This window comes from Panulirus ornatus, chromosome 33 (assembly GCF_036320965.1).
Source record: "Panulirus ornatus isolate Po-2019 chromosome 33, ASM3632096v1, whole genome shotgun sequence".
Taxonomy (NCBI): Eukaryota; Metazoa; Arthropoda; class Malacostraca; order Decapoda; family Palinuridae; genus Panulirus; species Panulirus ornatus.
The window spans coordinates 9,940,166-9,954,477 of NC_092256.1; the positions used below are offsets into that span (position 1 = coordinate 9,940,166).

Here is a 14,312-nt window from a genome sequence, read left to right on the forward strand (position 1 = left end):
ATTTCTCAACTCTCATTTGTCTTATTTTTTCTGCTGTTGCACTTTCTCCTCCAGCTGCTTCCTTGGTTCACCTCCCAAGTATTTGCACTGATTATTTAAACTTCCTCAACCCACTCTTCACTACCAAGGTTAGTATGGCAGTAAGTACATTGTGTAGTGAACTGCCTATTTTTTTTCCAAAAATGTATCCCAATAAACATTATTTGGAAAATTGAGCTAAAAACCTAACAATGACAACTATTCAGTCTTTTTGTAAGTAATATCAGCATATCCCTGGGGATAGGGGAGAAAGAATACTTCCCACGCATTCCTCACGTGTCGTAGAAGGCGACTAAAGGGGACGGGAGCGGGGGGCCAGAAACCCTCCCCTCCTTGTATTTTAACTTTCTAAAAGGGGAAACAGAAGAAGGAATCAGGCGAGGAGTGCTCATTCTCCTCGAAGGCTCAGATTGGGGTGTCTAAATGTGTGTGGATGTAACCAAGATGAGAAAAAAGGAGAGATAGGTATTATGTTTGAGGAAAGGAACCTGGATGTTTTGGCTCTGAGTGAAACGAAGCTCAAGGGTAAAGGGGAAGAGTAGTTTGGGAATGTCTTGGGAGTAAAGTCAGGGGTTAGTGAGAGGACAAGAGCAAGGGAAGGAGTAGCACTACTCCTGAATCAGTTGTGGGAGTATGTGATAGAGTGTAAGAAAGTAAATTCTAGATTGATATGGGTAAAACTGAAAGTTGATGGAGAGAGATGGGTGATTATTGGTGCATATGCACCTGGGCATGAGAAGAAAGATCATGAGAGGCAAGTGTTTTGGGAGCAGCTGAATGAGTGTGTTAGTGGTTTTGATGCACAAGACCGGATTATAGTGATGGGTGATTTGAATGCAAAGGTGAGTAATGTGGCAGTTGAGGGAATAATTGGTATACATGGAGTGTTCAGTGTTGTAAATGGAAATGGTGAAGAGCTTGTAGATTTATGTGCTGAAAAAGGACTGGTGATTGGGAATACCTGGTTTAAAAAGCGAGATATACATAAGTATACGTATGTAAGTAGGAGAGATGGCCAGAGAGCGTTATTGGATTACCTGTTAATTGATAGACGCATGAAAGAGAGACTTTTGGATGTTAATGTGCTGAGAGGTGCAACTGGAGGGATGTCTGATCATTATCTTGTGGAGGCGAAGGTGAAAATTTGTGGGGGTTTTCAGAAAAGAAGAGAGAATGTTGGGGTGAGGAGAGTGGTGAGAGTAAGTGAGCTTGGGAAGGAGACTTGTGAGGGGAAGTACCAGGAGAGACTGAGTACAGAATGGAAAAAGGTGAGAACAAAGGAGGTAAGGGGAGTGGGGTTGGAATGGGATGTATTTAGGGAAGCAGTGATGGTTTGCGCAAAAGAAGCTTGTGGCATGAGAAGCGTGGGAGGTGGGTTGATTAGAAAAGGTAGTGAGTGGTGGGATGAAGAAGTAAGATTATTAGTGAAAGAGAAGAGAGAGGCATTTGGACGATTTTTGCAGGGAAAAAATGCAAATGAGTGGGAGAGGTATAAAAGAAAGAGGCAGGAGGTCAAGAGAAAGGTGCAAGAGGTGAAAAAGAGGGCAAATTAGAGTTGGGGTGAGAGAGTATCATTAAATTTCAGGGAGAATAAAAAGATGTTTTAGAAGGAGGTAAATAAAGTACGTAAGACAAGGGAGCAAATGGGAACTTCAGTGAAGGGCGCTAATGGGGAGGTGATAACAAGTAGTGGTGATGTGAGAAGGAGATGGTGTGCGTATTTTGAAGGTTTGTTGAATGTGTGTGATGATAGAGTGGCAGATATAGGGTGTTTTGGTCGAGGTGGTGTGCAAAGTGAGAGGGTTAGGGAAAATGGTTTGGTAAATAGAGAAGAGGTAGTAAAAGCTTCACGGAAGATGAAAGCCGGCAAGGCAGCAGGTTTGGATGGTATTGCAGTGGAATTTATTAAAAAAGGGGGTGACTGTATTGTTGACTGGTTGGTAAGGTTATTTAATGTATGTATGATTCATGGTGAGGTGCCTGAGGATTGGCAGAATGCTTGCATAGTGCCATTGTACAAAGGCAAAGGGGATAAGAGTGAGTGCTCAAATTACAGAGGTATAAGTTTGTTGAGTATTCCTGGTAAATTATATGGGAGGGTATTGGTTGAGAGGGTGAAGGCATGTACAGAGCATCAGATTGGGGAAGAGCAGTGTGGTTTCAGAAGTGGTAGAGGATGTGTGGATCAGGTGTTTGCTTTGAAGAATGTATGTGAGAAATACTTAGAAAAACAAATGGATTTGTATGTAGCATTTATGGATCTGGAGAAGGCATGTGATAAGAGTTGATAGAGATGCTCTGTGGAAGGTTTTAAGAGTATATGGTGTGGGAGGCAAGCTGTTAGAAGCAGTGAAAAGTTTTTATCGAGGATGTAAGGCATGTGTACATGTAGAAAGAGAGGAAAGTGATTGGTTCTCAGTGAATGTAGGTTTGTGGCAGGGGTGTGTGATGTCTCCATGGTTGTTTAATTTGTTTATGGATGGGGTTGTTAGGGAGGTGAATGCAAGAGTTTTGGAAAGAGGGGCAAGTATGCAGTCTGTTGTGGATGAGAGAGCTTGGGAAGTGAGTCAGTTGTTGTTCGCTGATGATACAGCGCTGGTGGCTGATTCATGTAAGAAACTGCAGAAGCTGGTGACTGAGTTTGGTAAAGTGTGTGAAAGAAGAAAGTTAAGAGTAAATGTGAATAAGAGCAAGGTTATTAGGTACAGTAGCGTTGAGGGTCAAGTCAATTGGGAGGTAAGTTTGAATGGAGAAAAACTGGAGGAAGTAAAGTGTTTTAGGTATCTGGGAGTGGATCTGGCAGCGGATGGAACCATGGAAGCGGAAGTGAATCATAGGGTGGGGGAGGGGGCGAAAATTCTGGGAGCCTTGAAGAATGTTTGGAAGTCGAGAACATTATCTCGGAAAGCAAAAATGGGTATGTTTGAAGGAATAGTGGTTCCAACAATGTTGTATGGTTGCGAGGCGTGGGCTATGGATATAGTTGTGCGCAGGAGGGTGGATGTGCTGGAAATGAGATGTTTGAGGACAATATGTGGTGTGAGGTGGTTTGATCGAGTAAGTAATGTAAGGGTAAGAGAGATGTGTGGAAATAAAAAGAGTGTGGTTGAGAGAGCAGAAGAGGGTGTTTTGAAATGGTTTGGTCACATGGAGAGAATGAGCGAGGAAAGATTGACCAAGAGGATATATGTGTCAGAGGTGGAGGGAACGAGAAGTGGGAGACCGAATTGGAGGTGGAAAGATGGAGTGAAAAAGATTCTGAGTGATCGGGGCCTGAACATGCAGGAGGGTGAAAGGCGTGCAAGGAATAGAGTGAATTGGAACGATGTGGTATACCGGGGTCGACGTGCTGTCAGTGGATTGAACCAGGGCATGTGAAGCGTCTGGAAAGTTGTGTGGGGCCTGGATGTGGAAAGGGAGCTGTAGTTTCGGTGCATTATTACATGACAGCTAGAGACTGAGTGTGAACGAATGGGGCCTTTGGTGTCTTTTCCTAGCGCTACCTCACAAACATGAGGGGGGAGGGGGTTGTCATTCCATGTGTGGCGAGGTGGCGATGGGAACAAATAAAGGCAGACAGTATGAATTATGTACATGTGTATATATGTATATGTCTGTGTGTATATATATGTGTACATTGAGATGTATAGGTATGTATATTTGCGTGTGTGTATATACATGTGTATGTGGGTGGGTTGGGCCTTTCTTTCGTCTGTTTCCTTGCGCTACCTCGCTAACATGGGAGACAGCGACAAAGCAAAATAAAATAAATATAAATCAGCATGCTATTTGCACATGTATTTACTGCATACTCCCATAACTTTGTTTCACCTTTTGCATTTTCTCACCCTATGTGCCCATACATCTCACACAAGCCTCTTTTCTAAACACTTTCACTGCCCTCTTCACACAATTTCATTTCCTAAAGCCTGTACAAACTTTCAAATTTGACTCTATGAAGAATTGTATAAATCAATCAACTACCTGTCTTGGCATATTTACATCCAAAAATCTTTATGAGAGCGAGAGCATACATGTTCCTCTCACAAAACATACTTCCCATCACTCCATTCTTGTTTTAGTAATTCTGTGCACATTCAGACAGTGCTTGGTTACCCATTCTGTTCCATCTTTCAGAAACCAAAATACAAGGGGAAGGTTTCCAGCACCTGCTTGCTTGCCTTTTAGTCACTTCATATAACACAGAAGTGAGTTATGTGAGTGCTCAAATTACAGAGGTATATGTTTGTTGAGTATTCCTGGTAAATTATATGGGAGGGTATTGATTGAGAGGGTGAAGGCATGTACAGAGCATCAGATTGGGGAAGAGCAGTGTGGTTTCAGAAGTGGTAGAGGATGTGTGGATCAGGTGGATCATGTTTGCTTTGAAGAATGTATGTGAGAAATACTTAGAAAAGCAAATGGATTTGTATGTAGCATTTATGGATCTGTAGAAGGGCATATGTTAGAGTTGATAGAGATGCTCTGTGGAAGGTATTAAGAATATATGGTGTGGGAGGCAAGTTGTTAGAAGCAGTGAAAAGTTTTTATCGAGGATGTAAGGCATGTGTACGTGTAGGAAGAGAGGAAAGTGATTGGTTCTCAGTGAATGTAGGTTTGCGGCAGGGGTGTGTGATGTCTCCATGGTTGTTTAATTTGTTTATGGATGGGGTTGTTAGGGAGGTGAATGCAAGAGTTTTGGAAAGAGGGGCAAGTATGAAGTCTGTTGTGGATGAGAGCTTGGGAAGTGAGTCAGTTGGTGTTCGCTGATGATACAGCGCTGGTGGTTGATTCATGTGAGAAACTGCAGAAGCTGGTGACTGAGTTTGGTAAAGTGTGTGAAAGAAGAAAGTTAAGAGTAAATGTGAATAAGAGCAAGGTTATTAGGTACAGTAGGGTTGAGGGTCAAGTCAATTGGGAGGTAAGTTTGAATGGAGAAAAACTGGAGGAAGTAAAGTGTTTTAGATATCTGGGAGTGGATGGAACCATGGAAGCGGAAGTGAATCATAGGGTGGGGGAGGGGGCGAAAATCCTGGGAGCCTTGAAGAATGTGTGGAAGTTGAGAACATTATCTCGGAAAGCAAAAATGGGTATGTTTGAAGGAATAGTGGTTCCAACAATGTTGTATGGTTGTGAGGCGTGGGCTATGGATAGAGTTGTGCGCAGGAGGGTGGATGTGCTGGAAATGAGATGTTTGAGGACAATGTGTGGTGTGAGGTGGTTTGATCGAGTAAGTAATGTAAGGGTAAGAGAGATGTGTGGAAATAAAAAGAGCGTGGTTGAGAGAGCAGAAGAGGGTGTTTTGAAATGGTTTGGGCACATGGAGAGAATGAGTGAGGAAAGATTGACCAAGAGGATATATGTGTCGGAGGTGGAGGGAACGAGGAGAAGTGGGAGACCAAATTGGAGGTGGAAAGATGGAGTGAAAAAGATTTTGAGTGATCGGGGCCTGAACATGCAGGAGGGTGAAAGGCGGGCAAGGAATAGAGTGAATTGGATCGATGTGGTATACCAGGGCTGACGTGCTGTCAGTGGATTGAATCAGGGCATGTGAAGCGTCTGGGGTAAACCATGGAAAGTTGTGTGGGGCCTGGATGTGGAAAGGGAGCTGTGGTTTCGGGCATTATTGTGTGACAGCTGGAGACTGAGTGTGAACGAATGGGGCCTTTGTTGTCTTTTCCTAGTGCTACTTCGCACACATGAGGGGGGAGGGGGATGGTATTCCATGTGTGGCGGGGTGGCGATGGGAATGAATAGGGGCAGGCAGTGTGAATTGTGTGCATGGGTATATATGTATGTGTCTGTGTGTGTTTATATATGTATGTATATTTGCGTGTGTGGGCGTGTATGTGTGTACATTGTGTATGGGGGTGGGTTGTGCCATTTCTTTCATTTGTTTCCTTGCGCTACCTCGCAAACGGGGGAGACAAAGCAAAATAAATAAATAAATATGAGTGTAACATTCTTTTCCCCAATCCCCAGGCATAGTTGTAATTATTAATGCGTTTTAGAAGGATCATTTTAAGCTTGAATTTAAAAGCATGGTTTATTCTTAGTCCAAGTTAGGAAATTTTAGTTATCTAAGATGGTAGAGGAATATCTGCAGCAAAATGATGACAAAAACCAATTTGCAATGACATGTATGTTATACCTGGGATATGAAAATAGAGAGCTAAATGAAAATATTTATTGGGAGCAACAATTTTATAGCCTTGGCATTGATGAAACTAGTCATACCTTTGCATAACAAACTTCTCTCACAAACATTACATCATTCTCTTTAATATACACATCATGGTTAGGTTTGTAAAGATTTTAGATCGGGTAAATGCCCTCAATCTACCGTAAAGCAGATGCTTTCCTTTACTTAAAATGTTATAAGGTAAATGTTTATCCTGTAATATAACTTTGTTGTATCAAAATTTTGAAGTACAAAAAAGAAAAAAAATCATCCTTAAATACACACATACAAAATAAAACATTGCAGGAGGCTGGACATTTCCACAATTAACTAATATTTACAACATAAATATGTAGATATAGCACACATCAGCCATCTGCTTACTTTCTATATGTTCACTTACCTCCACACCATAAAATATAAAAAGGACAGAGGAGGCTTTTTACTTGTTCGGACTGTGTATGCACCATTAAGTACACATTTATAGTTTGATTACATGTCTGTAGAACTTCCCAGTGGTCATCATTGTCTTCATAAACTATTCCAAGTTTAGTGTTTAATATCAAACAGTAAAACGGAATAACCAAACCTTATTATCATGCCTTAGTGACTACTGTTTTGAGTGGTAAGATCAATTCCACCAAAGGCCAAAGCGTTAGAGAGTGAGGCATCAACACTCAGTCCTATGAGCTGCTGTCTCACACTGAATAAAGAGTCCATTTCTCCAGCAGTGTCGCTCATTGGCTTCTTGTTACTGAAGAGTCTCAGTCATTTGTTCCACATCATTCAAGCAATAATGATAAATCTTTTGTGCAAGTTCAAGATAATGTACAATTTAAAATATTTTACACAACTCACAAAACACCAGGTCACATTAGTCAGCTGTACATTGCATTTCCTTGTGGGGTTTACAACAGAAAAAGCAAATGAGGACCTTAGTAAGATTTCCTTTATGCACATCTCGTCATCAGTGTTGGTTAAATAATCCTCAGCAAACTGTTCAAGGTTTACAACTGTTCCCTCTTCGTTTATTTTCCGACTCAAAACCATTTACTCATTACCTCCAAGGATTGAGTGAGTGAGTGAGTGAGTGAGCAAGCACGAGGGAAAGTGTGTATATGTGTGTGTTGTGTGTGTATGTAAGCCTTGTCAGGTCATGTATTAGCCTCATTTCAAAATAGAAGCTTAAAAACATAACTGATAGTTCACAAATAATTACAACTTAAAGCACAAGGACAGTATAACATAAATTCATCTAAAACTATCTTGCTTCCCTCCCATTGCCATCAAGCTTTTGTTTGTGGATCTACTCAAGAATTTGTTTCATATTCAGATCGTAAGATCCAAATTCTTTAACATGAATAAAAGGACTAAAATGATAGTTAAGAAAAAAAAAAATCACGAACAATTAAACCCCAGAACCTTTAAACATAGGTTCATTGTACAGTCGTTCACTTAAAGAATCAACCATCTTTTATATAAAACTAGCCCATCAATCTTTTCATATTTCCATGTTAATTTTTTAATATGGAGGATTGTAGTTCAATAAAGCTGGTACTTATTTTCTTTTTGATAGAAAAATCTGAGATTCTGTCATTGGACTGGTTTAGACTGAGCTCTATATGAACTATCTACATGATTTCACTAATTTTTCTGGCCTAAGGCTGCACATGAGCCAAGACAGGCAGGGAGGGCACAAGGGAAGGTATATGAGTTAGGCAGCAGTACTGTAAGACCCTTGGAATATCTGGCATCACCGTGAAAGGGAGTGTGAACGTTCGCGAAGGTCACCAACAGCACTGTCACCTAACCGATGTTGAACTGGAATCTTGTCGAAGAATGGATGTCTGCGAAGGAAAAAAGATAAGTTCTATTACTAATGTATTCTTTTGCAGTGATGTACATACATTTAAAACAATGCAAACAACGACAATCTGAAGAAGTTAAATTGTTTGCCCTTGATTCCCAAAGTATATATTTCTCATGGGAGATGGTCTTAACTGCATGCAAAAAATCCTTTGATTTTTTTTTTTTTCACTCCAAACCTTGGAGAAAATCAAGCGCACATAAGCTTCAGAGACCATTTATAACAAGGACCTCACATTTATTCACTTTACACATAAAGTGAAAAATCTTTGCATCACTCTTTAATTACTACTTTCTTTCTTGCATTTTTCCCTGTACTTTTCTAAGTTTTCCCCAATTCTTCATTTCTACTACCCTACTGCTTATACTTACAGATACTGTTTTCACACATTACTTCTCAGCCATCCTAGTATGCAAACAATAAAGCAAATTGATATGGCATTGTGTAATTTCGACAATTATACACACCCTCCCTGATATACATCCGAGTTTCGTTCTGACAGACTGGTCAGATCTTAAAGTGGACATTAATCAGCAAAGCATATATAATTTGGATACCTATACAGCATTCTTTTATCCTACTCAATTTCTATCATGATTATCTCATTTTTATTAAAAAGCTCTATTATATGGTTCTACAGTTTCCTTTTACTTTCAATTATTTAGTTCATATTTCACCATTTCTGTTTTTTTCTGTTCCTAAGTTGCATAGGGAAAGCTTGAATCTCCTGTTTATGTTTTCTCTTGCATTTGCTCTTTTAATCTCGTCATTTACAACTTTAGCATAACATGACCAATTTTCCCAACTGGTTTATCACATAAAATAATCTGAATATCCATGCTAGAGTTAATGTGTGAAGGTAAGATCTAGCAGTGATGGTGTATCAGTATTTCTCATCTTTGTGTGCTCATGGGCAACTTGGTATAGGAAATTTTCCAGCGTAAACTCGAAACACTTGTGTGTCCATGACTCCATATTTCGAGAATCCATATTCTCCCAGTCTCTTCATAACTGAAATCCCACATTACATGTACTTTACCAGTCTCAGAAATGTTAGTGTTTTACAGCTTCATGAACCATCCTGATTCTTCCATCACTATTATCATTGAATATTCATTCTGGATTATCAATTTTTTTTTAGGTTATATATCACTACTACTTTGCACTTGTTCCCATTGCATATTATCTGACCAATATTTCTTAAAATTTGAGGCTATCTTATATTCAGAAGGCCAATCAAACCACTCCTTTGCAATCTCTATCCCTCATTATCATGTATTCCTTTGGAGACACAAGGTGAGATCTTAAATAGGCTTTATTTCCTTAACTCCAAGATTACCTGATGCTTTTCCCTTATACTATCCATGAATTTCAGCTCTTTACCATTAACTATTAATCCATCAATATCTGAACAATTAATTTCAGTCTGATATTAAGATCTAACCCTCCTGCCCTCTCTGCAGTGCTGGCAGGGATCCTCTGTCCTTTCCTTATCATATTTGATGAATTTACCACTTAAACTAAGAGGGTTGCCTTTTGCTTACACTAAAACGACTTCCTTTTGTCAAATCACAGCTGCATCTTTATGCGCTAAAATTCAGCTTCATTTCTGCACATCCCAATGTCAACCATTCTCATAAAAAAGCACAATAATCAGAATAAATAAATGCACCACCTATAAGGGAACTGATAGGTATGTTTGATGATAAAGAAGTCTTGTCAGTGTTGTATGGATGAAAGGCGTGAGCCTTTGGCATAAAGTAAAGAGGGTGGGTGTGTTTGAAATTAAATGTCTGAGGATAATATGTGGCATGAGGAAATTTGACTGAATAAGAAATGAAAGGATAAAACAGGTGTGTCGTATTAACGGGTGACAGAGAGAAGAGTGTGTGCTTTAATGATTCTGATAGATGGAAAAGAAGACTGAGGACATGATTACACGGTAAACATGTCAAAGAGTGGTGGGAACAAGGTAAATGGGAAAACCAAGGAGATGGAAGGATGGGGACTTTGAAGGTGTAAGAGGCTGTGACATGCAAGGGAAAGAGCAAATTGGACCAAGGCACAATGTGCTGAATGAAGGCAAATGTAGTGGTCAGGGGAAATCACTGAATAGTAGGTGGGGCTTGGTTGTAGATGCATGGAGCAGAGTTCACTCCATCCTTCCACCTCCAACTAGGTTTTCCCCTTGCCTTGCTCCTTCCACTTCTGACATGCATGCCCTCTTAGTCATCCTCCCCAAATGTCTACACAATTTCAGTACACTCTATTTAGCTCTCACACACACTCTTTTTACCATTCCTCTCTCTCTTACCTTATTTCGTATTCAATCTACCCTCATCACACTAAATTTTGTCTTCAGAGATTTACTATCCAATACATCCACCCACTACATGCTTGTCTAAGGCATCTTGTATGCATACAGAACTAACAGGAATACTTTACTATCAAACAAACCCATCTTTATCCTTAAAGAAAGTGACCTCTCCAAACATTCCTCAAATTACCCTGAACCTTTTTCCCCTTACCCAATCTGTGGGTCATTTCAACTCCCATGCTTCCAACTGCAGCCATATCCATTCCTAAGTATCTATAACATTCTACTTACTCCATATAACCTTCCCCCTTTTTGGTGCTAAACCTAATAACCTTGCTTTCATTCACATTCACTCTCAATGTTCTTTTGTAAACTCTTGCAAACCAAGACAACAGCCTCCACAATTTCTCACTCAAACCTGACACAAGTATCGTCTGCAAACAACAACCAACCTGTCTCCCAAGCCTCCCATCCCATCCTTTCTCCATGATCACTGCATTCAACTCCACCATCCCATCCATAGATAAATAATACAGCCATGATTAAAACACACCCCTGCCACAGGCTCATCTTCACCTGATATAATCCATCCTTCCTCTGTTCCTAACTTACATACATTCCATACTCTCTTGACAGACTCTTTCCTGCTTCAAAGAGCTTTTCTTCCCACAACATATATTCATGGCACCTTAAAAGCATCTTTAGCAATCCTATCAAACCCTTCTCCATATTCATAAATGATACACACAAGTCCTGTTTCTCTATTTTAAACATATATTCTTCAAAGCAAGCATCCAATCCACACATCCTCTACCACTCTTGACGCCACATTACTCCTCCCTAAACTGAAACTCTATGCATGCCACCACCCTCCAATACAACTTGCCATGCACACTCAACAAACTTAAATCGCAGTAAATTAAACATTCTCTTTTGTTCCTTTTGCTATTAAACAATGGCAATATATACAGGTATTTTACCAATCCTTAGGCCCCTCACCAAGAGAAAAAGTACAGAAGAGGATGAACGTGGTGGAAATGAAATGGCATGCGAAAAGTTGATCAAGTAAGATGAGTATGGTTGAGAAAGCTGAAGTGGGACTGAAATGGTTTGGACATAAGAAGACAGTGACTGAGGAGAGGTTGGCATAGAGAGAATGACAGAAGTGGAGGGGACAAAAAGGGAAGGACTGAAGTTAAGGTGGAGGGGGAAAGCTTTGAGGTAAGGACTGAATTTAAGGTGGAGGGGAAAAGCTTTGAGTGTATGGTGCCTACATATACAGGAAGGGGCAAGGTGTCAATGGGACAAGTGAACCGGAGAGATGTGGTATGTAGGAGACAACGTGCTGTTAATGAAGTGGTCATGGGAAACCACGGAAAGGTCTGTGGAGTCTGGTTGTGGATACAGAGTTGTGGTTTTGGTGCATTATATATGACATTTAAAGAGTGGGAAAGAGTGAATGAGGCCATTTGTCTATTCCTAACACTACCTTGCTACTATGGGAAACGGCAAACAGAAATAAATATATCAATATACTTGTATACATAAATATACATACTTTAACACTACTTAAGTAAACAATGAGCAAGATTCCATTCATTACATCTATTAAAATATACAAGGGGAAAAATAAAAAAATATTGCCATGGAGAAAGAGAGAGACAGGCTTGATAGTTAACCAATGAAAATATGGAACACTGAATATAGTAACACCAGAAAGGAAACACAGTCTTACCTAAGTGCTTCAGTCAGGCTGATCCGCTGTCCTGGTTCATACTCTAACATCTTAGATATAACGTCGAATAGTAGCCGGTGGTCCTCATCTGAACTTAACTGATAACTCTACGGAGGCATAAGAACAATTAATAATGTTAACAACAAAGAAGTTCACCCACATTTACATAAACATACACAAGCATATATATTCTTGCTCTCACTCTCATTCACTCACAAACATGCACATACAACACAAAGAGAAAGTGATAAGAGCTAATGCTGACTTATTACAAATGATTATCAAAGTATAATCGTTTATTTCAATAGGTCATAGCTTTTACTAACTTACCCTTAAAGGTTTACAATTTTCCCGAACATATCTGCCTGCCGAGCTCTTCTCGTCCCAGTCTAATTTGCCGTGATAGAAATATTTGGTCCGTGTCTTCCTGCCCATCCTGTAAAGGTAGAGGAGCATTTCATAAGAAAATCTGGTAAGGGGATGAAATTAATAATTCTATTTTTCATCTACATTATGATAAAGTCATCAACAAGAGGCACTGGCACTGCCTAATATCCAGCCACAAGTTGCCTAAAATATTTTTTGTTTATACCTAATTGCTTGAGGAAGTACCAGGAAAGATTGAGTGTAGAATGGCAAAAGGTGAGAGCAAATGATGTGAGGGGAGTGGGTGAAGAATGGAATGTATTTTGGGAAGCAGTGATGGCATGTGCAAGATATGCATGTGGCATGAGAAAGGTGGGAGGTGGGCAGATTAGAAAGTATAGTGAGTGGTGGGATGAAGATGTAAAGTTTTTAGTGAAAGAGAGAAGAGAGGCATCTGTACATACATACTAAAAAGTTATTGTAAAGAAATGAACTCCCTGGCATAAATTAACTAATAATCTACACTTCTAAAAGAAAATACGGGTGCATGACTGAAGCAAACTTACTCGATCCATTTGTTTTCCCTACATTCTGTCAATATTAGAATATATGCCCTCCCCAGCATACACCCGAGTTCCATTCTGACCGACCAGTTGGATCAGGAAATGGACGTAAGTCGGACTTATGTCAAAATGGCATGTAAAATTTTATGCCTGTACAGCATTCTTCTATCCTACTCAATTTCTATCATGATTATCTTGTTTTTTCTATTGACCAGCTTTATTATATGATTTTGTAATTACTTTTTACCTTTTATTTAAGATTCTTTCTATATTTCATCATTTTTATTTTATTTTTTCTGATTGTATGTACGGATGGTCATAAGTGGCATAGGTAATACATAGGGTACAGCTTGTACATTATAACTGAGTAATCAAGTACCTTTCACATACTGAATGCAAAATAATAATTAATCAATTGTCATATACACCGACCAGGAAAAAATGAATACTGGTAGCTCAGCTTTACCTTACCACTATTTGAAAACCACATTTGTGAAGAATTAAGTCTCCAATTATATACTTACTGTGTTAGTTGCTAAAATTTTCTTTTATCAGTTTAGTTACATTTTGAAGCATAAATCAAAATTACTGATGTATACTATACAATATAAATTCAAATTCAGCACACTGAAACGAGGGTTCTCCCTCATGAACAATATCCACCTATGTACATTATTTAAACAAGGGATTTCACGAGTTCTGGGAAGTTCTACAACCAAATTGAAGAGTCCATCATACTTGAAATAATGTCTCAGAATTAGTAAACATTTTTCATTTATATAAGGGACTATACAGCAATGAGTTTATCCATGACATAGGGTTCTGATAAAAAAAAAATTGAGGGCACTGAATACAATTCACACAAACCTAAATGACATTTGTTAAGAATGACTCCAAGATAAATTTCACAGACAGCATGATTCATTACAGCAATATTAGCAAAATATCTAAAAGAACAACTGACCTGTAAGGAATGGGTCCAAGGATTCGTTCCATCATAGCCAAGTGCTCCCGGTTATCATGTGTTTGGAATAATGTGATACCCAGGTATAACTCAAACATTATACAGCCAATGGACCATACGTCACATGGTTGTTGCCATCCCAATTCTGAAAAACACATCTTTCATCAAAACTATTTCAAAGAAACAGCTCATTTAAAACATAATGTTCAAGAGGGTCTTCAAAACCTGTCCATTATACATGATGATCTTTGCATGGTGACAATGAAGAAGACTAGTAATT

The 14,312-nt window shown here is 39.3% G+C and overlaps 1 protein-coding gene across 13 annotated transcripts in view; it reads right to left on the reverse strand.

Moving 5' to 3' along the window:
• LOC139759442 (uncharacterized) overlaps positions 1-14,312 on the reverse strand; it is a 227,895-nt gene that overhangs the window by 64,290 nt on the left and 149,293 nt on the right. For 12 of the 13 annotated variants that reach the window (XR_011715054.1, XR_011715055.1, XR_011715051.1 and 9 more), the window contains 4 exons: positions 14,033-14,177; positions 12,470-12,575; positions 12,140-12,246; positions 7,978-8,067 (listed from right to left, as the gene is read on the reverse strand). Coding sequence is in view for 8 of the 13 variants with exons in the window: in XM_071681557.1 (XP_071537658.1) it covers positions 7,978-8,067; positions 12,140-12,246; positions 12,470-12,575; positions 14,033-14,177 (448 nt within the window). In the remaining 5 variants the exon portion in view is untranslated. Of the gene's footprint in view, positions 1-6,212; positions 8,068-12,139; positions 12,247-12,469; positions 12,576-14,032; positions 14,178-14,312 lie in introns of those variants that run through there. The other variant, XM_071681560.1, reaches the window with a different exon arrangement.